The sequence below is a fragment of the Cebus imitator genome, unplaced genomic scaffold (genome assembly GCF_001604975.1).
Source record: "Cebus imitator isolate Cc_AM_T3 unplaced genomic scaffold, Cebus_imitator-1.0 Scaffold76, whole genome shotgun sequence".
In the NCBI taxonomy this organism is placed as follows: Eukaryota; Metazoa; Chordata; class Mammalia; order Primates; family Cebidae; genus Cebus; species Cebus imitator.
In genome coordinates this window covers 9,775,318-9,800,449 of record NW_016107391.1, presented here as the reverse complement: position 1 = coordinate 9,800,449, position 25,132 = coordinate 9,775,318, and the positions used below count along the sequence as shown (strand labels likewise).

The 25,132-nt window shown below is 51.4% G+C and overlaps 1 protein-coding gene across 1 annotated transcript; it reads right to left on the bottom strand.

Annotated features, from left to right (window-relative positions):
* Positions 1 to 11,294: 11,294 nt before the first annotated feature.
* Positions 11,295 to 20,173, bottom strand: IRF1 (interferon regulatory factor 1). The gene is made up of 11 exons (XM_017532455.2): positions 20,152 to 20,173; positions 19,206 to 19,422; positions 18,058 to 18,149; positions 16,608 to 16,707; positions 15,612 to 15,788; positions 15,453 to 15,502; positions 15,215 to 15,344; positions 14,888 to 15,010; positions 14,246 to 14,295; positions 12,567 to 12,702; positions 11,295 to 12,291 (listed from the first exon to the last, which is right to left on the bottom strand). Exons 3-11 carry the CDS (start codon positions 18,142 to 18,144, stop codon positions 12,167 to 12,169), a joined length of 978 nt encoding a protein of 325 aa, XP_017387944.1. The 5' UTR covers positions 18,145 to 18,149; positions 19,206 to 19,422; positions 20,152 to 20,173; the 3' UTR covers positions 11,295 to 12,166.
* Between the last annotated feature and the right edge of the window lie 4,959 nt (positions 20,174 to 25,132).

Genomic DNA, 25,132 nt, shown 5'->3' with positions numbered 1-25,132 from the left:
GCGCACGCCTGTAATCCCAGCTACTCAGGAAGCTGAGACAGGAGAATTGCCTGAACCCAGGAGGCGGAGGTTGCGGTGAGCCGAGATCGCGCCATTGCACTCCAGCCTGGGTAACGAGCAAAACTCCGTCCCAAAAAAAATAAAAAAGAGCCCAGCTCAAATGATTCCTTGAGCCCAATTTGTGGCTCCACAAAAGAAAGTTCCTGGCACTTTTCTTATTTATTTATATATATATATTTCTGATTATAAAAGCAATTATAGCCCAGTCAAGGTGGCTCATGCCTATAATCCCAGTACTTTGGGGGGCCAAGGCAGGAGGATCGCTTGAGCTCAGGAGTTCGGGACCAATATGAACAACATGGCAAAATCTTGCCTCTACAAAAAACTAGCTGGGCGTGGTGGCATGCACCTGTAGTCCCAGCTACTCAGGAGGCTAAGGTGGGAGGATCACTTGGGCCTGTGAGGTCAAGGCTTCAGTGAGCCGAGATTGCCCCACTGCACTCCAGCCTGGGCAACAGGGCGAGACCCTGTCTCAAAAAATAAATAAATAAGTAAAAGTAATTATAGGTCATCATGGAGCATTTTTAAGCTATAGAAATACAAAGAAAGTATAATCACCTGTAATCCCACCACTCATAATCACCTTTAGTATTGTGATGTATTCCCTCCATCTGTATTCCACAAAACATTATGTATTAGATTAGATTTGAATTGTGTTGCGTATAGTTTCACTTCCCCCTTTTTCCCTGTAAAATTAAGCTTTATGAGAAGGGACTGTTTTTAGTATAGAAGAAACTCTAGAAAACATTTTTCTTAAAAAAAAAAAAAAAAAGCAAAGCCCCACCATCTGCAGTGGTTGGAGGACATCCTGTGGGGCTGCACGTTGGCTCTGTCACACATCCGGTGTGAGCTGCAGGGTGGTGGCAGTGGCTGACTCCTCTTCCCTGGCCAGGCTACACCCTCCTGCCTATGGGTAAGACAGAGTTTGAAGCATCCGTGCTCACCCTTCCCTCCCTAACACAGGATGCTCTGATCACCCACCCCATCAAAAGGCATGTGGGGTTGTGATCGTTACTGTTTGCATCTCAAGCTATGCAGCACAACGTTTTCTCGTGCGTTATTTCACCTGAAACTTACACACCCTGTGAGTCAGATAAAACAAATGATGTTATACCCATTTTACAGATGAAGAAACTAAGGCTATAAAAGGTCTGGTGGCTTATTTGATGCCACACAGCTAGTAAGTGGCAGAGCAGGGACTTTATGCAGATCTGGCTGGCATCCAGTAACTTTTTTCTTTTTTTTTCTTAAGACAAAGTTTCACTCTCTTTGCCCAGGCTGGAGTGCACAAGCTTGGCTCACCGCAAACTCCACCTCCCAGGTTCAAGTGCTTCTCCTGCCTCAGCCTCCTGAGTAGTTGGGATTACTGGCATGAGCCACCATGCCTGGCTAATTTTGTATTTTTAGTAGAGACAGGGTTTCTCCATGTCGGTCAGGTTAGTCTCAAAATCCTGACCTCAGCTGATCCGCCGGTCTCGGCCTCCCAAAGTGCTAGGATTCCAGGCATGAGCCATCGTGCCCAGCCACAGTAACTTTTTTTCCTGTAAACTTTTTTTCTGATAGTCCTAGCTTTTCCAGAGCTACACTTAGTGCCCTTAGTAACGCCAAAGACTGAGAGTGCTATGAGTATTATGGGTGTGTGGAGGGGACACGCAACTCCACCCTGGGAGTCTTAAGCCAAGCTCTGTAGCCTCTGACTAGCTGTCCTAGGTGGCCTGACCTCAGGGAAGCCCCTCCAGGACCACTCAGAGCCATCATCTTAGCTCACTGAGGTGTGGGAAGGGAGTTCAGAAGAGCAGCTGCTTCCTGCAGCAGAGGCACTGTCCCTGGGGGCATCCTTCTTGACCTCCCCATGCCATGGAGGCCCATTCCCTGCCCAGGGCTCTAGAGTCTGAGCTTTTCCCCGTGGGAATGGAGTCTTTCACAGAGGCTGGAGAGCCTTGTGGTGCTGAGTCTAACCCATGCACAGGAATTTTGCGCGGCTCCATCCCCCAGATGGTTTCCCACTGGATCAGTTTCCTATTGCTGCTCTAACAAATTATCATAAACTTAGGGGCTTAAAACAACACTTTTTCTTTTCTTTTTTTTGAGATGGGGTCTTACTTTGTCACTCAGGCTAGAGTACAATGGTGCAAACTTGACTCACCGCAACCTCTGCCTCCCGGGCTCAGACCCTCCTCCTACCTCAGCCTCCCAAGTTGTCAGTACTAAAGGCACGTGCCACCACACTGGCTAATTTTTTGTATATTTTATAGAGACAGGATCTTACCGTGTTGCCCCAGCTTGTCCTGAACTCCTGGGCTCAAGCAGTCTGCCTGCCTCAGCCTCCCAAAGTGCTAGGATTACAAGTGTGAGCCACTGAACCTGGCCCCAATTTCTTTTCTTACAGTTCTGTAGTCAGAAGTCCAAAACAGGTCTCACTGGACTAAACTGAAGGCGTGAGCACAGCTGCATTCCTTCCTGGGGCCTCTGTTAGAGAATTGCTTTCCTTCTTTCCACTTTCCAGCTTTTAGAGGCTGCCTGCATTCCTTGGCCTGCGGGCCCCTTCCTCCACTTTCAAAGTCAGCGCTGGCTGGTCAGGTCTTTCACATGATGCAGTCGCTCTGGTTCTGACCCTTCTGTCTCCTCCTTCTTCATTTAAGAACCCTTGTGATTAGGCTGGGCATGGTGGTTCATGCCTGTAATCCCAGCATTATAGGAGTCCAGGGTGGGTGGATCACCTGAGGTCAGGAATTCAAGACCAGCCTGATCAACACGGTGAAACCCCGCCTCTACGAAAAATACAAAAATTAGCTGGGTGTGGTGGCTTGCACCTGTAGTCCCAGCAGCTCGGGAGGCTGAGCCAGGAGAATCGCATTGTATTTTCATTTTCATTCATCTTAAAATACTTTGTAGGCCAGGCACAGTGGCTCACGCCTATAATCCCAGCACTTTGGGAGGCCAAAGGGGCAGATCACGAGGTTAGGAGATCAAGACCATCCTGGCCAACACAGTGAAACCCCATTTCTACTAAAAATACAAAAATTAGCCAGGCATGGTGATGCATGCCTGTAGTCTCAGCTATTTGGGAGGCTGAGGTAGGAGAATTGCTTGAACCTGGAGGGCAGAGGTGGCAGTGATCTGAGATTGCACCGTTTGCACTCCAGGAAGGGCGACAGAGTGAGACTTTGTCTCAAAATTAAAAAAAAAACCACCCTTGTGATTACACTGGACCCACACCAATAACCCAGGGTAATCTCTATTTGAAAGTGAGCTGGTTAGCAATCTTAATTCTATCTGCAGCTTTAATTTCTCTTTGTCACGTAGCGACATATTCATAGGTTCATGCATTAGGACATGGACATTTTTATTCCACTGTGGACCAGTACTCTGCCTTCCACACCCAGCCTTTCTTCTGAGTTTTCCAAGGGCCCCCATCCTCAGGCATAGACAGCAGGCTGGGCCAGACCACAGTCAGGGTGTTCCTGCCACTATCAGAGAGGTCCTTTCTGCCCTGGTCCCCTCCCACCCGCCTGCTCCTCTTTCAGCTCAGTCTGTCCTGGACTCCTCTTCCTTCATCCTCTGCTCCCAGTCTTAGGTAGAGAGGAGCGGTGCAGTAAGTGCCAGGGGGTGTACAGATGGAGGAGAGGGAAGGTAAGTCCTGAGGCACCAGGGCTGTGGGAGCCCGGGGAGCTGAGGCCTTCTCATCCAGACACCCTGCACTTCTTGGGGGCCAGGGCCCCCGAGGACCACACACTCAGTTCCAGGACTGGAGGAGTGGCCAGCCAAGTAGTGGAGCCCTTCCACCTGTGCATCCCTAGCTGCACTTAACAGCCATAGTTCACTTGGCCCTTTTCTTGGGTGATGACTCTCTCCCTTCATTTATTCCCTTTCCCCTGTCCTTTCCTAGGCCTCAGGCAGGAACCTTGGGGGCTTCCAGGGAAGGCAAGGCCTCAGCCACACCTCTGTCCCTGGGCTGCTTGATGTGGGCATGGGGAATCCAGAACCCCAGTGGGAGGGCCAATGGGGAGCACAGAGCAGGAAAGTCTGGACAGAGCCTTTGGCCCTCAGGAGGGTGACCAACTGGCCCTGGTTTGCCTGGGACTTTCCCAGCTTTAGCACTGAAAGTCCCAAATCCTGGGAAACTCCTCAGTCCTAAGGAGACTAGGACAGTTGGTCAACCTATCTCCAAGCCCTTTTGCACCTCCTAATCTACTCTAGATCACCTCTGCAGCCTGCACAGCTGGTCCTTGATGCTAGGGAGACTTGTGCGCTAAGGAAGGGCCCCAAGCTAGTACCGGGAAAGTATAGACTCCTGCTTGCAGCATTCCCAGCAGAGGCATTGCCTGTGGACACCACATCTGTGTCTGCATATGACAGAGCTCCCAGATATATTCATAAGGCAGTGAAAAAATGTATTTGCACCCAGTTTCTAAAAATTCAACAGCCTGGTTACTTCTGGGTGGTATATAGCAGGTGGCTTTAATATGTGGTTTTATTTACTCATCTGTATTTCTTACTCTTTGTACAATTAAACAATGTTTCTTTTACTTATGTACATTTTTAATAAAAGAAAGTTGTTAATGACTCAGTCTTCTATCTCCAGTCCTGCTGAAGGTGACGAGCAGTCAGGCTTCGTGTTGTGCACACACTGGCTCTTGTTCTGGGGCCTTTGACCTTGGCTGCTGGTTGGTGGTGCTGGCCTGTTCTGCCCAGGGCTCTACTGCAGGGGCAGGGTTGGTTACTCCTCTGTTCCCTTTCTGCCTCTCAGCCTGCTTGCTCTCCTGGACCCCAGAGTCTAGCCTGGTTCCCCCAGGGAGGGACTCAGAAAATGCTACTATAGAGAGATGCTAACTACATCTTTGCTGATCAACAGGAGATGCTCTGAAGTACCAGTCATGGCTGAGCACTGTGAGAATATGGAGGAGATGAGCTGCTTGCCCTGGGGAGCTTCCAATCTGGTTGGCGAGATTGGGTACCCTGCAGATCCCGTGGGGACTGGCACACAGGAAGGGACAGGCCCTAGATGGTGAGGCTTTGCCTGTGAGGGCCGTCACAGTTCAGAGAAGGGAGGGCCCCAGGGCTCCATTGCACATGTCTTAGGATGGCCAGAGATTAGAAATGGGGTCCTCTTCAGTGACCTGAAGTGGGCCCCACAAGCTTGGGGGTAGATGGTCTCCTGGGCCCACAACTCAGGCTGCTGGCCATCTATGACAGAAGAGTGATGATGAACACTCACCAGGCTGTTCCAAGTCTCAGAAAGTTCAACACCCCTTCAGGTCCTCCTTTCTGCCCTGCCCCACCCCACCCCCACCCCATACGGAAATACCAGGCTGTGACCCATCCCAACTCCACCTCCTCTCCCCATCCCAACAAGCCAAGCAGGAGCACTTGGAGGGGAGCCCTGGGTCCCCGGCAGAAACAGCCCTCCTCTGCCTCCACAATCAGGTCATCAGCCACCACCCCAGTCCACCCCAGTCCCTACCAGTGCCCTAGTATGGCTGACATGACAGGACTTCTTGTAATTCTGGCCTAATGGTTCCTTCTCTCTCAAACCCACATCCCCATACACCAACTCCATGTCCATATGCCTCCCTTGTTCCACAAAATCAGCTTTCTTCAAGAAACTAGAGAAGCACATGATGGTTGCCAATCCCTACCACGCCTACCCTGGGGCCTCCCTCCTGATCTGAGATCCTGGGTATATCCCTTGGCCTCTCTGAGCAAAGGTGTAGCTGAGTTGTGTGGGTGTTTTGTTTTGTTTTGTTTTTTCTGTGTAAGAATTCACTACTTGGGCCCCAATTCTGGACAAATTCCAGATTGACAGTATGAGGGAGAGGTGGTAGCAGAACTGGACACCCCCACAACCCTGTTGCTTTGAAGGAAAGAAGGAGGGTAGAACAGGAGGGGATCCAGCCGATCCAAGACATTTGGCCTGAAATGGATGCAAGGGCCTCACCCGGGCTGCCCCTCTGGGCTGGCACAGGAGGACAGGGGAGGGCCTTCCCTAAAGGAAGCCTGCAGGTGAATCCCAGTGCCTGCCTGATGTAGGACAGCAACTGGCCAGCTGCGAGAGGTGCCAGGTGTTCTCAGGGATCAAGAAACCAGGAATTAGGCCCACCAGAGCCACAGGGTCTGACCCCAGCCTGGTGGCTGGGAGTGAGGATGTGTCATTGACTGGTCCTGAGTCTCACAGTCAGCCACCCAGAGTGCAGACCCCTGAGGAACCTCAGCACCCAACAGAGGGTCTGGTTTAAAGCAGGGGAAGGGGAAACTAGGTTGTGTTGCTCAGATAGAAACATGGCTGAAAAGTCCTCTTTGATCCTGGGAGCTGAGATAAGGCCTCACAGGCCAGAGTCCCCTGTTTGCTCCAAACAGGCTGGTGACTGGGCTGCCCCCTGCACTGAGGTCAAGTTACAATCCTTTCTGTGTCCCAACCCCCTGGAGCCCCACCCTTTGAAACTGCAGGTGGCCTCCAAGGCATAGGCGGGGCATCGCTTCCCTGGAGGACCAAGCCAAACCCTACCCCGTTGGGGCCCTGGAGCCTATAGCAGCAGAGCCATGTTGCCTGGGGTGTCGGAGGGTGTGTGTGCTGGGGGGAAGGGAGGGGAGCTGAAGGCAAGGGCAGCACAGCAGCTGCAGCTTTTGCCGCCTTCCCTCAGTGTCCACAAGTGCTTGCTTGGCTTAAGACGCTGGGGCCCTGGCCCTTGCTAGTTCTCCCCAGCTTCTTGTACAGGCCTCAGTTTTTTTCTCTCAGGCAGCCTGATGTGGAGCCAGCCTGGATTCTGGGCACAGGTATGTGTTGGAACCAAGGCTCCATACTGATTAGGTGGTGAGAGTTTCCTGGTCTGTGAACAAGGGCCATGGTGGGGTGCCAGTCCCAGGGTGCACATGGGGTGCTCGGCATAGCACCCAGCACAAAGTGAGCACTCGAGGCCTGTGTTGGCATTATCCAGCCAGACTTTAAGATCTTTTCCAATTCTGCTCATCATCATCTTGGTGAGGAATGGCGGGCTGGATGTCTGCCTCTCCTCTTTCATTCAGTCACCATGTCCTTGCTCCATAGCCTCCAGTATCTCCCCAGTTGACGTTTCACTCAGCACAGACTCTGCAGGCCTGTGTCTTACCACTGAGCCAGCAGAGGTGGGCTTCTGTAACTCCTCACCCCCAGAAAACCAGCATAAATGGGTCTCTTGAGAGCTGCCTGGAGCTAGGAAAACCAAGTGGCCAGCCAGCAGCACCCTTCTGCTGCCTTAGACTTGGCTCCACAAGGGAGCTCCAGATGATAAAACCAAGCTCTACCCTGCCAAGTACTTTCACCCCTGGAAAAAGAGGGCACTACCTCAGCCCTTCTCCCATCCCAGGCCTCCTTCCTCTGTAACAGCTGGCAGAACTAGGGAAAGGTTAGTGCTGAGTCTAATGAATTAGAGGACTAGTTGTGCCCAAGTTAAGGAATAGCATTACATCTGACAGAGACAAAAGCTTCCTGTAGGGTCACTGTATTCGCCCGGGTGATGCCTGGAGGACATCTCTACCCCCTTTTCCCTCCAAGTTATACTTGGGCAGATTTTTGGATCTGTGCACAGTGTGAAAGACCAAATAGTTCCAGAGAATGACAACCTGGTTGCTTCCCAGCCTCACCAACCAGGAGGTATCACTTCTAGAGAAAAGAACTCTACCTCCCAAGGATGCCCCAGGATTTCAATTCCCTCTTTTGGCAGGCCCCACTGGAGACTTCCAGAAAAATCAGAGAAAGCTCTTACCTTCAGAGTTGTAGTGGTCACAGCACCCTGCATACAGTGCACTGAAAGATGTTGAAAGCTGATACACCAAGAAGGGGTGGTTTGCATATTAGCTTCTAGCTTTCTTTCTGTTGCCAAGTGAGCTGAATGAATAAACCAGCCCAATGAAAGTGACACCTTTGGAGTTAAGGCAAGGAAACCCATGATTAACCACGAATGCCTTGAATGTCTGTAAACTTGGCCCAACATAGAAAATCTAGCTGTGTGGCTGAGCCCCACTTTGTCAGTTTACCCCAGTGGAAAGTGATCCTTGATGACAAAGGTATCATCACAACCCCAACAAAACAGATCTTTCAACAACCTCCTGGCTCCCTCAACCTAGAACTTCCACCATTAGTGCTTACACTGAAAATCTTGAGAATGACCCAAGAAGCATTGTCAGGTCCTTAGAATGATCTGTTTATTAAGCACAAACTGGGCTCAGATCTTCCTGATACTGCTCTGTTTCAGGCAGTGTTTGGCTAATGACTTGGTAGTGTCAGCTGCTGTCACCTTTCGGCAAGCTATCAGACCTTATTTAGTTTCTTTTCCTAGGAAAAGGCTGAGGTCTTGGTAGGATGTCATAGACAGCTCTCTATCCTGAAAGGTTTGGCTCTATCCCACACTACTCCAGGCTGGGGAAAGTTTTGCGGTCCCTCCCTGGACATTCCAAGGAGTTGCTACCAATCATTTAGGACTCCTGGGATCAGAGGGGATGGGGAAGTTCAGGACTCCATCTTGGTTGTGGACATTGGAAGCTGATGGACATGATTCCTCTCACGTTTTGGTAATTTACAAGCAATGGACTTTGCTTTTAGAACTTGAGTGATTTCCACAGCTGCCTACCTTCACATACCCACTGCCTACCTTCCATCAGGGAATAGATTGAAGGATAGGAGAAAGAGAAGTCACAGCTGCTGCTTGTTCTGGGTGGTGGCTGTTTCCTCCCATCAGTCCACTCTACCTTGCTCCACACCACCACCTGCCATCACCCACTAGGAGACCCCAGATGGAAGCCACAGGAGGCCAGCCACCTGAATCCAAATCTTCTTAAAAAGGGCTGATCCCTGAAGGAGCTGGAAAAGGCCATCCTGTCTATCCCTCTGTTACCAGGTGAAGCTATTCTTGAGAAAACCAAGTGGAGCGTGGAGCAGTGGAGCTTTTTTTTTTTTTTTTTTTTTTTTTTGAGACAGCTTCTCACTTTCCTGCCCAGGCTGGAGTGCAGTGACACAATCTTGACTCACTGCAACCTCCACCTCTTGGGTTGAAGCGATTCTTCTGCCTCAGCCTCCCTAGTAGCTGGAATTACAGGCGTGTACCACCACGCCTGGTTAGTTTTTTGTATTTTAGTAGAGATGGGGTTTTACCATGTTGCCCAGCCTTATCTCAAACTCCTGAGCTCAGACAATCCACCCTCCTTGTCCTCCCAAAGTGCCAAGATGGCAGGTGTGAGCCACCGCACTCAGCCCAAGGGGAGCTTCTGACAAGCAGGGCCTGTCAGGCATCACATATAGAATATTCAGGGACTAACACTTCCCGAGCTTGACAGAGAATCAATGTGTCAGAGTGACCTCTGCCCATTTTGTAGTTTTCTCATCATTTTCTCACTCAATCTTCCCTTTTCAAGGGCCCACACTCTTCCAGAGGGCTGTGCCTCGTCAGTGAAGTCACAGTCCATATGGTTTCTAGGACTGAGAATGTGGAAGATGTGTCTATAGGGCTTTTGTTTCCTGAGCAACATAGTACTGCCATGATTTCATCCCCTAGACGATGTTGGTGATGCAGGCTGGCTTCTCTTGGCCAGCCTATCGACTACTGTGTAGTATTTATGCCCCATGGCCAGACCCTTAAGAGGGAGACAGGGAAAGCACATTATCTAGACCTTCCATCCTCAGACATTCCTGTGACTTGGGCTTATCTGAAGGGGGCACTGTCATATGTCAGGGGTTCCCAAACTATGGTCTTCAGAAATACTGTTCTGATCAAATATAGCCCTGCATAGAGATTGTGTGCATCAGCCATGCAGAATCCTGAAAAGATGCAGAGGAAAGAATCCTGCTTCATGTAAGGTCAGTTTTCCTAAGACATGTGCATGGACCTCTCTCATACTACACTGCAGGTCCGGTATTCAGCACCAATAGTTATTGTTGGCTGTTAAAATAGCAAACTACTCGAAATGGCAGGTAAATAGCCCCAAGTCCCTAACCCGTGTCCTCCAGCTACTCAAACCCTCTCCCTCAGATCTGCCCCCAGTCCAGCATCTACCTGTACTGTTCAGTCTGGCAACCACTGACCCCATGTGACTATTTACATAGTTTATTAAATGAAATTAAAACTTCAATTCCTCATTGCACTGGCTACATGTCAGGTGCTTAGTTGGCACAGGTGGCTAGTGCCAGTGCCTACTGTATTGACCAGTACAGACAGAGCATTTGCATCACTCTAGAAACTGGAGCAGCAAGTGCTGCCCAGCACAGCAGCTGTAAGAACCTTTCTTGGGCTGGTGACTGTTCTGATTTGTCTGTGACTGTATCAACTAACTTTTTGGAGCAGCATCTGCATGTTAGCAGGACATATCACCTATGGCACATTCCCCCAAACCTAACACTCCTTAGGCCCCAGGAGCCCAGAATCCACTGACAGCCATGGCTGTAAAGTCAAGGACAGGTGACTATGTTTACATGAACATGCTACTGTGACATGACTGTCCCCATCTTCTGCCATCGTCTATGTGAACATAAACAAAAGGATTTTTTAAGACGATGTCTCACTTTTGTTCCCCAGGCTGGAGTGCAGTGGCACAGTCTCAGCTCACTGCAACCTCCACCTCCCGGGTTCAAGTGATTCTCGTGCCTCAGCCTCCTGAGTAGCTGGGATTACAGGCGCCTGCCATCAGGCTGGTTAATTTTTGTATTTTTAGTAGAGACAGGGTTTCACCATGTTGGCCAGGCCAGTCTCAAACTGCTGACCTCAGGTGATCCTCCCACTTCAGCCTCCCAAAGTGCTGGGATTACAGGTGTGAGCTACCGTGCCTGGCCAAATGAAACTACTTTTTTTTTTTTTTTGAGACAGATTTTCGCTTTTGTTGCCCAGACTGGAGTGCAACGGCACAGTCTCGGCTCACTGCAACCTACATCTCCTGGGTTCAAGTGATTCTCGTGCTTCTCAGCCTCCCTAGTAACTAGGATTACACGCACCCGTGACCATGCCCTGCTAATTTTTATATTTTTAGTAGAGAAGGGGCCTCACCATGTTGGCCAGGCTGGTCTTGAACTCCTGACCTCAGGTGATCCACCCATCTCGGCCTCCCAAAGTGCTGGGATTACAGGCGTGAGCCATCTCGCCAAGCCAAAAGGATTTTATAATAGATAATAAATGCATGTCCCTGTTCACCCAAAAGTCAGGTTCAGGCGAGACGCCAATAACGAATCCATAAAAAGTAAAATCATCTTCAAATTAAATTTCTCTCTAAATAAAAGGCCACACCCCAATGAACAATTTACTTTTTATAAAAAGACAAATGTACATATTTACACACGTCCTTATGTGTTCACACATGACTTAATGGTTAGATGACATTTCCAATTTTAAGTCATACCAAGGCACACTCACTTCCCTCCCTGGGCCTGCTGAGGGCTTCTGGGGCTTGAGGGGGTGGTGGGCGCCAAGCAAGGCACTGTATAAATAAATGCAAAGTCCAAGAGCTCGGGGGAAATGTTAGTGTACATCTCTAATCAGAAATGTGGCAAGATCCACAAGAAAAAGTGCCAAGTTTTCTCCCAAGCCCCTCGGCCAAAGCAGGGAGCAGTGTAGAGCTCCTCTGAGGCTGAGGAACACCGCCCCGAAGGACTCCACTTTCCTTCACATTTTACTGGCTTTGGAACAGTCCCCAGGGCTCAGCTGAAAAAGGGGTAGTTCTTTGGGAATGAGATTTACTTAGTGCAACTATCTCTTAGTGCAGAGCCAGCCCTGGGAATGGTGCTTTTCTGGGGTCACTGGTCTGTTCCCCTAGGGGCCAGCCAGTGACAGCAAGACCCTCTCCAGGCAGATCGGCTCAGAGGAAAAAGCCAGACACTGACTCCTGTCCAAGTCCCCGACCTGACATGCCAGTCTCAGAACTCATCTTCCCAGGAGGCAGGGCCAGCTTTACCCCACAAGACAAACTCAGACACTGGCCAACCAGGTCCTGAGAGGCCACTGATCCAAGGAGGGAGGTCACATCCCCACTTTGTAGTGGGGTCACACTTGGCTGTTGAGGGGCCCACAGAAGTCCAGCTTCTCTGCACCATATCCACCATGATGCCAGGACCTGCTTGCCTAGGGGAGTAAGGGGTTCAGGGGCCCCGCTACGGTGCACAGGGAATAGCCTGGATAGAGGGCAACCGGACTGGAGTAAACAGGCTGTCCAGCCAGGTGGTATCCATGTTCTTCAGATCTGTGAAGACGCGCTGTAGACTCAGCCCAATATCGCCTAGAAGATTGAAAGAGGTTGTGAGGGCGGGGGATGGGGGTACAAGGTGTGCTTTCCCCTAGGCCACAGAAATGGCCTCTGCTCTTCACACCACAGCAGCAAACATCCACTCAGCTTCATGCACACCTTAAGACATGGCAGCAGCAGCTAATTCACAATGTGTCAGCACCCCAATTGCTTTACTGCACTGCTCCCTGTCCCTGCCCCCAAGCCTTCCCCGTCCCTACCTGGTTCTCCCTCCTATAAGAAGCCATAAGGATCCAGGGCCTTCTTACCCCCTGGGCTGTCAACTTCTGGCTCCTCCTTGCAGCTAAAGTCTCCATAGACAGAGGTGGGCTGGACTCCAGGTTCATTGAGTAGGTACCCCTTCCCATCCACGTTTGTCGGCTGCCACTCCGACTGCTCCAAGAGCTGGGGACAGAAGAGCAAGAAGCCATCAACTCCCTTCCAGTGCAGACTCATCCTGTGGCCCTGCCCTCAATGAGCCAGCTCCTCTCAGTCAGGATCACACCCTTGGCCATTTCACATTCTCAGATGGGATGCAGACGTGCACTGCAGTCAGGACAGGGCCCAGGAGGGAGGAGGAAGAAACACATGTTGGCAATGGGCCTCAATTCATTTTCCCACCCCTCCCATGGCCACTCTCTGGCACAGTATCTCCACGACTTCCCTCTCATCTGTGTAAGGACATAGCAACAGGGAATGTGGCTTAAAACAAAGGTTATCATAACAAGTCAAGAAAAGATGGCTAGAAAAGCTGGAGATAAGGAATTTTGCCCATGTCTCAATTTTCTGGGCTGATGGAACAAAGCTGGGGTACAACTACTGCAAACTTTTTTTTTTTTTTTTTTAAGACAGAGTTTTGCTCTGTTGCCCAGGCTGGAGTGCAATGACATAATCAGCTCACTGCAACCTCCACCTCCCAGGTTCAAGCGATTCTCTTGCCTCAGCCTCCCGAGTAGCTAAGATTACAGATGCATGCCACCAGACCTGGCTAATTTTTGCACTTTTAGTAGACACAGGTTTTCACCATGTTGGTCAGACTGGTCTTGAACTCCTGACCTCAGGTGATCCACCTGCCTCAGCCTGCCAAAGTGCTGGGATTACAAGCATGAGCCACGGTGCCCAGCTGCAAAAACTTTTTTATATTCACTTTTTTTTTTTTGAGACCAACTCTCGCTCTTGTCACTCAGGCTAGAGTGCAATGATGTGATCTTAGCTCACTGCAACCTCCACCTCCCAGGTTCAAGCAATTCTCCTGCCTCAGCCTCTTGAATAGCTGGGATTACAGGCAACCTGCCACTACGTCTGGATAATATTTTTTTCTTTTTTTTATTTTCTAATACTGCATGCTGTAAATAATTTTTGTATTTTTAGTAGAGATGGGATTTCACCATGTTGGCCAGGCTGGTCTCGAACTCCTGACCTCCAGTGATCCACCCACCTCAGCCTCCCAAAGTGCTAGGATTACAGGCATGAGCCACCACGCCTGGCCTTTTATATTCACTTTTAAAACTGAAGCAGAAAAAATACCTGGAGGATAATTTGCTAAATTTTTCTTTAAAGCCATCATATTATAGATCCTAAAGACTGATTATTGAAACCTGATGTGCAATTCCCGAACTGATGTGCATTCCCCAGCAGGGCTGGGGCATGTTGGGGCAGAGGATGCAGGCCAGGGACCCATTGCTGATAGTGCCTGACTCACAGAGCTGTCTGATGCTCCAAGGCTTGCTTCAGGATTGCCTGTTGGAAGCCAGGCCTCCCACCTGCCTTCCCTACCCATGGTGACTTTCCCATCAGTCAAGCCACATGAAGGTGGCACTTGTGGGATGATGCAAGCAGCCAGGTGCCAATAGCAGCTGCCCATATTCTGATTTGGAAGCTCCACTGGTTCTCTCTCCTCACTGAGAAACAGCCACTTCAAGAGTGCCCAGATAGGAAGGAGTTTTACCTTCATGATGTCCTCAGGTAATTTCCCTTCCTCATCCTCATCTGTTGCCGCTGTGGATGGGGAAAGCAGAGACATTGGCTGCCAGTCAGCTACATTCACCCTACAGTTATAGTTCCAGCCCACCAGATCCCCGTGCCCTTTCTGTCTCCCTCTGACACACACACACACACACACCCCCCTACCTCCCAGTGGACCTGTTTGCCATGGAGACTCCCTGTCTCTCTCTGATATACACACACACACACACACACACACACACAGAGATTCCAGATTCCAGAACAGGACGCTGGTCTGGTGACTCAGCCTCTCAAACCCTGAAGCCACGCCTCTTCCCACCCCCACCCCACTTCCTTCCTCACCCTCAGATGCTAGGCTGCAGAGGAGGAAGGAGAACCAGCACCCCAAAATGCAGCCCTTGGCCCCCTTCCCGCCTCTCACCAGCCCCCACTGCACTGCAGCCCACTCTGAACTGCCTTCCTAGTGTCCCCATTGCTTGCCTCCCCTCACAGGGGATAAGAGTGGGCAATGCCCGGCTCAATCAGCTCAGCGCCAGGTGGAGTTCTGAGCATCTTTTCTCCCTCAGGAAGCCCTGCCCAGGACCCAGACAGTCAAGCAGGCAGGCCAGGCCCCAGGGGCACCAACCTTCAGAGGTGGAGGGCATGGGTGACACTTGGAAGTTGTACAGATCACTGGTGCTGTCCGGCACAACTTCCACTGGGATGTGCCAGTCGGGGAGGGTGCTGCTGACACCACACGACGACAGTGCTGAGGGACAGCAGAAGCCATGGGTCAAGGCTGTGTGCTTTTTTAGTTTGCAAGATATCCAGCACCCCCCACCCTGCAGCCTGCACTAACGGGCCACCATCTGCCAGCACCATGCCTCCAGGACCCAAGAGAAAAGAGCTATCCCACTGATCTGTGGGATCCCACTGATCTGTGGGGTCCCCTGCCAGACCTGGACCAGCTCACCTGGAGTCAGGGCCCGCTCCACCTCCAAGTCCTGCATGTAGCCCGGAGCTGTATAGCTACTGTGATCATCAGGCAGAGTGGAGCTGCTGAGTCCATCAGAGAAGGTATCAGGGCTGGAATCCCCACATAACTGTGGAGGGAGAAAGCAGCTTAGGCCCAGGCCCACCTTAGCATTTCTTCCACTGCTCACCCTGACCCACGGGTGACCAAAGGCCTGGCTGCTTAGGACCACACTCACCTTCCTCTTGGCCTTGCTCTTAGCATCTCGGCTGGACTTCGACTTTCTTTCTGTGGGGCAGATAGGCTGTCAACCTTAGTACACGCTCGCCAGCCCCAGTTGACCTTCTTCCACCCTCCTTCCCTGAGGGTTTCCCAAGGACCCAGAGTCTTTGGATACCTTTTCTCTGGTTCTTGTTGAGAGGTGGAAGCATCCGGTACACCCGCACAGCTGAGCTGCCCTTGTTCCTGCTCTGGTCCTTCACCTCCTCAATATCTGGCAGGGAGTTCATGGCACAGCGAAAGTTGGCCTTCCATGTCTTGGGGTCTGGCTCCTTTTCCCCTGCTTTGTATCGGCCTAGAGGGCAGGAGAAAAAAAGAGGATCATCAGGGCCATGGGATCATGAGTTGCCCCTGGCCTGGAGGAAGGCAAGAGTATTCCTGAGCTCTCATGCTACCAGAAAGCCACAGTGGTCAAACCAGCAGGTACTCCCGGTGACACTCCATGGGTCCTAGGCCCTGGGCCTTTTCAAATGCCCAGGCTTGGCTTAAACACATCCAGCGGGCCTCAGTGAAGGGCCCAGCCAGAAGTACTAGAGTCCTCATATCCCAAAAGTGTACTATGTCCCAGACCGTGCCCAGTCTTCCTCCTTGGGCTATCAGCAGCCAGAGGGTAGGGGCTGGGGCTTACCTGATATTTCCAAACGTGGGAGTGGGCACAGATCGGGTAGCAGAGAACAGTTACCAACAGGTGGACTGACTGTTCTGAGATGGGCCTAGAGCTCCATCTCTCAAGGATAAAGGAGGCCACCAACCACATGAGCCTTAGTCCAAGGGCCTTGGGCAACATGATGGCAAAGGCAGGCCTGGGTCTCTTTCAGTGACCTGGCTTACACCTGCTTTTCACAGAGGCTATGCAGGGAGAACTTTGATCTAGCTACAAACTCCCTGAAGTCACACACTTTCTAAGATCTTGGCTTTATAAATCCCTTTGAGAATCTGCTGAAATGATGGACTCTTCTCTAGAACCACAGGTCTGCCACTGGCCCCTCTTCCCAGTAATTCTGTGTGCTGTCTCAGGAAGCTCAGGCACCCCAGTGAAGAGCCTCCGTGTTAACGTTAGTGCCTCCCCTTGTCTCTACCCTGGCCTTCCTAGGCCTGAGTCCCAGGTACACACCTGTGTGAATAGCCCAGCTCCGGAACAAACAGGCATCCTTGTTGATGTCCCAGCCATGCTTGGCAGCATGCTTCCATGGGATCTGGAAGATCATCTCCTCCTGAACAACATACACATAAACACGAGGCTGTGTCAGCTCAGAGACCACAGACTTTGGGGCTGAATCTGAGACCTAGGCCTGCCTAGCCAGACAGGTGTGAGAAAAGGCTGACTTCCCCTTTTCCCCCAACATCTGGCTTGGACTGACCTATCTTGAGACAGACTTAAATAGACCACTCTGGATCTCTCAGGAGGGATTCCTAGTTCTGAGCTACAGTACTATTAGCTCACAAAGACCTCCCTCTGCCTGTTACAGATGTGCTAGGACCCACAGAAGGCACCCTCCCCTGAAGCCCTAGTTTTGAAGCTCTGGAATGTTTCTCTCTGGCTTGTAAGCACCAACATGGAAGTAAGAACTTCTTCCATTAGAAAGGACTCCTCAGGACACCTGGGACGACAGGCTCCTACACAGGGGATCCTGGTCATACCACTGAGGGAGCTCAGGGCTAGACTTGGATGATGACCACTGTGTGACCCTGGCATTGTCACTGTATCTCTTTGCCCCTCAGTTTTGTCTTCTCTGAAATGAGAAAACGTATCCAACAAAATTTTGAGGATAAAAACCAGAAGATGTGTATGGACCCAGTGACAAATATGAAGTCTGAGTTCTTACTGTGATTATCACTGGTGACTAGCAGCATGGATTTCTGAGTCAAACTATTCAAATCTTGGCTTCATCACTTTTTGTGTGATCTTATGATCTACCTCTCAGTATCTGTTTCCTTATCTGAAAATGATGACATTAATAGGCTCTATCCCACAGGACTATTGCGAGGATTAAATGACACAATGTAAGTAACATACTTAGCAGCTGCCAGGCACACACTATAATAACTAGGCATTAATTATTATTATGAATGCTATCATTGCTACTAAGTCTATAGGGTCTATGTTGCCCCAAGTACACCAGCTATAGGCTTCTTGGGCCAGAGTGACTGGTACAAGATTAATTCGTTTGTCCTCTGCTAACCCAGCCACCTTTCTGCCCAGCGGTGCCCACTTCACAGTCTTCTATGTGTTCGATTGGAGCCCTGCAGGATGCTGTGTATGTTTGTAAGGGTTTCCCTCAGAGAAATTCAGAACTCCAGCTCTGCTGATGCTAGGAAAGTCGTGCTGCTGGAAACTGGAAGTGCCTTCAGGTGAGTGCCCTACCTCAGGAAGGAAGACGACAGAAGTCGTGCAAGTGAGGCCCAGGCTGGGCCCTGCACACTCCCTGCATGCAGGACCCACTGGGAAAAACATCTGCCTGTCCCCTCATCACTTCCCCTTTTGAGCTGCATCTGAAGCTTTGGTCCCTCCGGAAGTACATGGGTTAAAACAGTGGCAGGAAAACCCAAAGAGTTACACTCACTTTATTAATCCAGATGAGCCCCGGGATTTGGTTGGAATTAATCTGCATCTCTAGCCAGGGTCTCATGCGCATCCGAGTGATGGGCATGTTGGCTGTAAAGAGAAGACAGAAGGCTCCAGTCTGGAATCTGTTGAACAATACCTGGACACTGACCTGCCCCACCCGAGGTCACTTAGTTACCTTCCCCTCCCCTGAGCCAGCTACTAGGTACTACACTCAGCGGGGAGGGTAGCTGCGCTGGAATAAATCTGCTCTCCAAATTTTTTCATATCTTAGGCAAAAATGCTTCTGCCCCTTCCTTCAGCTCCTCCCAGCCAGTCTCTGGAGGAGACAAGCATGCAAGTTGATGGCTTCAGAATTCATATGCAGGAAAAGGGACAAAATGCACAGAAATCCTAATTCCAGAACTTTTTGCTCAAAATTTAAATCCTTTGGGAAGGGAAGGACTTCTTTTGCTTGGCGCCAAGAAGAAATTCCCTTGACTTGAGTGGTCACCGCTAGCTAGCAAAGGGCTAGCCGTAAGCCTGGACAGTCCCCTCCAGCCCCCGTGAATCCATTCTACGCCTTCCTGACAGCCACAGCGCCCGCAACGCTGAGGCCGGGACGCTAACCCTTCCGGCTCGGTTTCCCCTCCTCAGGAGAAGTGGCCCAAGGAACACCTGTGGCGCCTCTTCCTGCAATCTCCGTAGGTCACGACTCCCTCCAGCCACCTGGGCAGTAAGCCAGCCCTTGCCACCAGCACAGGGAGTCCAAAACCCTGGTGCCTGGGCGCGGAGCTGGGACCGCCAAAAGCCGGGAGCACTGGGCACCCACGCGTGGACGGACACTCAGTCCCCTGCAAGGCGTGTGGATGCGCGGGACGAACGTAGCGGGCCACCTACAGGCCCCCGGCGGCTTCGCGCACGCAGATCTGCGAAAGCTGCCGGGCGCCGGCAGCCTGGTCCGGGTGGGCGGTCCACGCCGCGGCCCGCCCTCCCCGCGCCGCCGCTCGCAGCTCCTACGGCGCCCGCCGGAGCCCGCTCGGGGGCCCGGACAACGCCGCGCGCCAGCAAGTCTCCAGCCTGGGGCTTTCGAGCCCCCACTTCCTGGTGCCCCGCGCGCCTTTTGTTCGACGCCGCCGATCCCCCTCGCCGCAAAGGCGGACTCACCTCTGCTGCAGGAGCGATTCGGCGGCGGCGCTCGAGGGTCCCGGCGACGCGGGGGCTGCCGTGCCGCGGGACTCCGGGTGGAAGAGGGAAGAAGGCAGAGGCTGCTGGGGTCTCAAGGCCCTCGGGCACGGCCGGCGTGGACTGGGCACGGCTCCGGGTGGCCTCGGCTCGGCGGTGATCGAGTGCACGTCCTGCCTAGAGGAAGGAGTGGCGCGCTCTGCCAGGGCAGCGGCGCCGCGGAACAGTCTAAACACTTAGCGGGATTCCCCAGCCCCGGCCGGCCCCGCCCCCGGACAGCCGCGCGGGCGCCCATTGGCCTGCTGTGCGCCGTCATTTCGGAGAAATCAGGCTGTTGTAGAGCTAGCGGAGGAGAAGGGGAAGTACAGGGCGGCTGCTCCGCCCCACCCTCTCCGGCCCGGCGCCACCGCCCCGGGGCCACCGCGGGCCCGCCCCGCGCGCTCCCGCTGCACCCAGCTCCAGCTCGCCCGGAGGAGGGCTGCCCCGGACAGCGCAACGCCCCCGGCCCCAGCCTTTCCCCTCACTCTGCCTTCTCCCAGCGGGCTGGCCCCTTTTCACCCTCCTGGAGGGGCGGGGGCGGGGGCCTATCTCCCGAAAGCAGGTGAGGGTATCGCCCGGGCACTTGCCGCCCTCTCCAGCGGGAGCACCGGGCCGAATCTCCCGACTGGCAGTCTGGCTCCTCAAGCTCGCCAGCGGGGTATCAAGAAGGGAGGGTTTCAGCCCTGGCACTATCCCTGTTTTTAGGGACAGCCCCCTCCCTCCAGGTCACTCACCTGCCCTGGGGAAGTTAAGGAGGCAGAAAGCCTACCGCCCCGTGTGCTGCCTGGGGCTGGTGGACAAGGGGAAATCCAAACTTGGCCGTTGCTGGCACAGCCCCCAAGGAACTCGGGACCTCCGGTTTTCAACCATTAAATGACAGTGGCCCTACCTTGATGGTTTGCGGTGATGGGAAGGGATTGTAAAGCACTATGTTCCACTCAGGCAACAGACGCTGAGTAGTTTTCAAAGTCTCTGTTCCAGGGTCGAATAGTGACCAGGACGACACCACGCCCCTTTTCAGTCTGCCTCCCTGGGACTCCCCCTGGCTGGCCTTAGGGAACCGGAGGAGGAGAAGGGGTTCAAAGAAGCCCAGACCAGACGGCTGAGTGAGGGTTGGAGTGGGGTGGCCCCGATCCCTCCTAGCACTCATGCCTTGGGCCGCCTCCAGAGCTTTGCTATGGCCCTAGTATGGGAGTTCCTTAATGGAAGCATTGGTGTCATCTCTGGGTCCCCAGGCCCAGAGAGGTTCTGGGTGGCATGGAGGAATTCGCTCAGTGCTGGTCAACGCCGTGAGTGTAGTCAAAGGGTTGGGGAGCCCAGGTCCCATGCTCCTTGGTAAGGGCCTCTACTTAACTCTTGCTCACAAGTAGTCTCTCCCCACCCCCAACTTATAGTTTTAGAGACTTGGTTGGTTGTTCATTTTCCATCCAAAACTCTGGCCCAGGAGGCTCCTTCCTTTGTCTCCCTACAGCTGCTGACTCAGAAGGAAGTTTCTCTCCCAGGCATGTCATTTCCTTCACCCCAGCTCTCTCTCCAGGGCAGCACCCCGTTTTGCAGGCTGTAGACACATTGATGCAAAATTCGACCTGTCAGTCACTCTACTACCTCCCTCCCATAGAGGAAATGCATGAGTTAATCCCATTCTGGTGCATTGGAATCTGGGTGCTGTGACCAATGCCAAACCTGGTTCCCAGGATACCAGCAGGAATGGGCAGAACTGTCTCCCAGATGGGGTGGGGCAGGAGCTAGGGGAGGAAAGGAGGTAGGAGAAACAGGAAAGAGCCTAGCTGGGCGTTAAGCAAAATGGAGGGCACTGACACTCTGGAATGGAAAGATAGGGTTTGGGGTACTTTTAAGTGACAAATGGGAGTGGGGACTTGCTACAGGGACCAAGACTTCTGAGCAAGAATAAGAGAAAACAAGTGACTCCTGAGTTGTGGAATCCTTTCTTGGTACAGCAAATAGATGCTTGTCCTGCCCCTGAGAACCTGAAAACCCCGCTGGAAAATTCAGGATGAGATTAGGGAAAGGAAGTTTGCATCCTTATGGCCTGAGAAGTTGACCAGTGACCCTGTAAAGGCAACAGGAGACTGTAAAAAGTGCTTTAAAACAAAAACTTAATTTTAATTCACAGATACAGGTATCAATATACATGTATATGTAGACATAACGAGGATCTTTCCATGTCATGAAATGTACTTATGCAATATCATTTGTAATAGGTGTATATTATTCTTTCATAAGGATAAATAAAAATTTACCCAATTATCCCCTGTTGTAGGACAGTTAGGTTATTTCCATTTTTTCATAATACAAGCAACACTATTAGCTAAATCTTTATGCACATCAGTAACTTTTTGCTTAGGAGAAATTCCCCCGTCAGGATTTACCAATGAAACTGCCATTTACATTTACATCTTTGACCTTTTTTTTTTAACCTTAGGGATTCCTATTTTATTTTGAAGCCTATAAGAATCTGCTTATTATGACTAGGTGTTCTATACTCCAAATCAGTGAAATAAAGCTAAGTCATGTTTAAGTACCAACATTTTTGTTGTAATGGCTTTTGATGAATCTCATTTTAAGATGTATCACATTCTCAGACGTAGAACCTTCCCTGTGATCCTCAGCAGAACACAAAGCCTCCTGTAGGCTCTTAGTAACTCGGAGCCAGCCCTTTTCTTCCCTGCCTGGTCTTCTGGGTCTTCCTTCCCTGCATCAGGTTGTGATTTCACAGTCCGGGACCAGACTATTGCCCCAGCCTCCCCTTGGGGCTTCCTCCCTATCAGTCCTGCCCAGGAAGATGGAGAAAATGGTGCCTCTGCACTGGAATGATCTCCCTAACTCTAATGATCCCCCTAACACTTGGGTCCACCCAGGAGCCTTCTGAGCTCCCCTACCTTCAGCCTCACATTCAAATCTCTGCTCAGTCTGGACCTGGGGTCCCATTCCAACCTTCTCTCCCAGACAGCTTCCCTACCCTTGGCAGTAGGGAAAATGAAACTCAAGGCGGGTAAAAAGAGAACTCAGGATTTGAGTCTGAAAGCCTGGGTTCTTGTGCTTTTTCCACTTGCTGTGTGATCTTAGCAAGTTACTGTCCCTCTCTGGGCCTCAGTTTCCTCATCTGTAAAATATAGAGATAATCTCTCTCCATCTCTCCTAATTATAAAATTAGACTATCAAAATTATTTCGAAACTGTAAAACATGAGTCAAATGAAACATATGAACAGGAATATATGAAACTTTCACTGCATTTCCATTCTCTGAACACACTCTGTGTTTGTCCCCACATCCCTGTCTTATCAGGATACGTGGCAACACTCGCCCTCTCTGAATCTCCCTCTTCCTTGCCCACCCCACCACTTCAATCTCTGTGTTTTTTTTAAGGCCCAGAGCAAATGCCTGATCTCTTCAAAGTGCCCAAAAAGCAACCAACCAGAAGTCCTTTCTTTTCCCTCCTTGGATCCTTTTGGTCCATAACATTCATATGTTGCCTTTTCACCACTGGTCACTTTCTAGGTGGTGGGAACAAACTCTGGGGAACAAACTCTACATTTTTTTCTGTGAGAAACAAATTCTGCATTTTTTTTCTGTGAGAAATCTAAGCAGGTTCCTCATGCCCAGCAGCTGAAGTGAGCTAGGGGTTAGCTGAGGGTAGCCAGCACCCTGCACTGGTGCAAGGTCTTCCTCACAGGATGCCTCTCATCCTACCTTCACTCGATGAGGGCCAATTCATTGTGCAGCCTCTCTGTTTTGGGGCCTGGAGTTTTCTGGGCACTCAGAAAATCGTAGTTGATTAAGTTGATGTGTGACCCCTCTTCCTCCGGAGTTTAATGTTTCTTCTATCTCAGATTATGAATTCTGTCTGATACAGACATTTCTTGGCAACCTGTGGTAAAATCCTCTGCTGATGGAAATGAGTGTGTGAGAGCTGGGGTACAGATGCCAGTGAGATTTAAACTAGGTTTTTTTCCGTTTCTTTCTTTCTGTTTTTTTTGTTTTGTTTTGTTTTGTTTTTAAGATGGAGTCTCCGGCCAGGCGCAGTGGCTCACGCCTGTAATCCCAGCACTTTGGGAGGCCGAGGCGGGTGGATCACGATGTCAAGAGATCGAGACCATCCTGGTCAACATGGTGAAACCCCGTCTCTACTAAAAATACAAAAAATTAGCTGGGCATGGTGGCGCGTGCCTGTAGTCCCGGCTACTCGGGAGGCTGAGGCAGGAGAATTGCCTGAACCCAGGAGGCGGAGGTTGCAGTGAGCCAAGATCGCACCATTGCACTCCAGCCTTGGTAACAAGAGCGAGACTCCATCTCAAAAAAAAAAAAAAAAGATGGAGTCTCACTCTTGTTGCCCAAGCTGGAGTGCAGTGGTGCAACTTCAGCTCAACCTCTGCATCCCGGATTCAAGCGATTCTCCTGCCTCAGCCTCTCAGGTATCTGGGATTACAGGCATATGCCACCACACCTGGCTAATTTTTGTATTTTTAGTAGAGGCGTGCTTCACCATGTTGGCCAGGCTGGTCTCAAACTCCTGACCTCAAGTAATCTGCCTGGCCTCAGCCTCCCAAAGTGGTAAGATTACAGATGTGAACCACTGCGCCCAGCCTGACTAGTTTATTTCTTTCTCTCTTTTTTCTTTCTTTCTTTTTTTTGAGATGATTTCTCACTCTGTCACCCAGGCTGGAGTGCAGTGATATGATAGCTCACTGCAACCTCCACCTCCCAGGTTCAGCAATTATCCTGCCTCAGCCTCCCGAATAGCTGAGATTACAGGCACCCGCTACCATGCCCAGCTAATTTTTGTATTTTTAGTAGAGATGGGGTCCCAAACTCCTGACCTCAGGTGATCCACTGTCTTGGCCTCCCAAAGTGTTGGGATTATAGGTGTGAGCCACTGTGCCCGACCTGAACTAGGTTTTTGATTGGGAGACCTGCTACCTGTGGAGCCTGCTATGCAGAGACGGGGCCACAGTCTCCAAAGTAGACAAACCCCCAGCATGCCATCCAGCTTTCCAGGTCCAGAAGTAGTAGGGCTCTCTGAAATGCTCAAAGCCTTTTATCTCTATTTTCACAGAAAGCTGGGAGGCAGACAGTCCTAAACTATGAATTGCAGAACACAAGCAAGGCATAAAAGCATCCAAAAGCTTGAAGATAGAATCCAAAAGTCATCACCCTGCATGCGAGGAGCCTAATTGGAGAGAAAGTAAGTCTCTTAATTCATTCAACACATATGAATTGCAGGCAGGCCTGCTTTTCCGTCAACTCAGGTTTGGCCCTAGAGATACGCTGGGGCACCAGACCAGCTCCTCCTCTCTCAATGCTTTGGCAAAAATGCTGTATGACACAGCAGAATAAACGTTGCACTGTTATAAAATTCCTAAATGCAGAATAGGAGGCTGAAGCTGGCTGGAAAATCACTAGGGGGTCCTGATAGAATAATGGGCCAAGGAATTGCTCCACAGCTCAGGGTTGTTCTGGAACCCCTTGAGAGGGAGGCGGGGTGACAGTGTGGGCTGCCGCTGATGGCCGCTGCGGAGCTTCATTTCTTATAAACACCGCGTTGGGAGGAAAGAGAACTCAGCTCCGCGTCAGTCCCATGGGGCCCCGAGGCCGGGGGAGGCTCCCGGCTCAGGCCCAGCAGCCGCGACCTAGAGCGGGGCTTGATGGGATCAGCACCCTCCTCCCCCGCGCCAGTGGGTGCTGCAGAACGGCCCACGCCCACTGCCGTTCGCCTGGGGAGCCCCTGGCAGGCTTGTTGGTCTTTGTGGGGGCTGCAGCACCTCCACTTCGTCATGATGTGTAGGCCATCGCCCCCAGGTGACCCAGACTCCACAGCCCCGGCCAGAACTTGGTGGGGTGCGGGGGGTGT

Coding starts and splice junctions, on each gene's coding strand:
- IRF1 (XM_017532455.2), bottom strand. CDS start 18,144: ATGCCCATCACTCGGATGCGCATGAGACCCTGGCTAGAGATGCAGATT. Junction 15,345..15,452: donor AGAGCAAGGCCAAGAGGAAG/GTGAGTGTGGTC, acceptor CTCCCTCCACAG/TTATGTGGGGATTCCAGCCC. Junction 12,292..12,566: donor AGAAGTTGACAGCCCAGGGG/GTAAGAAGGCCC, acceptor TCAATCTTCTAG/GCGATATTGGGCTGAGTCTA.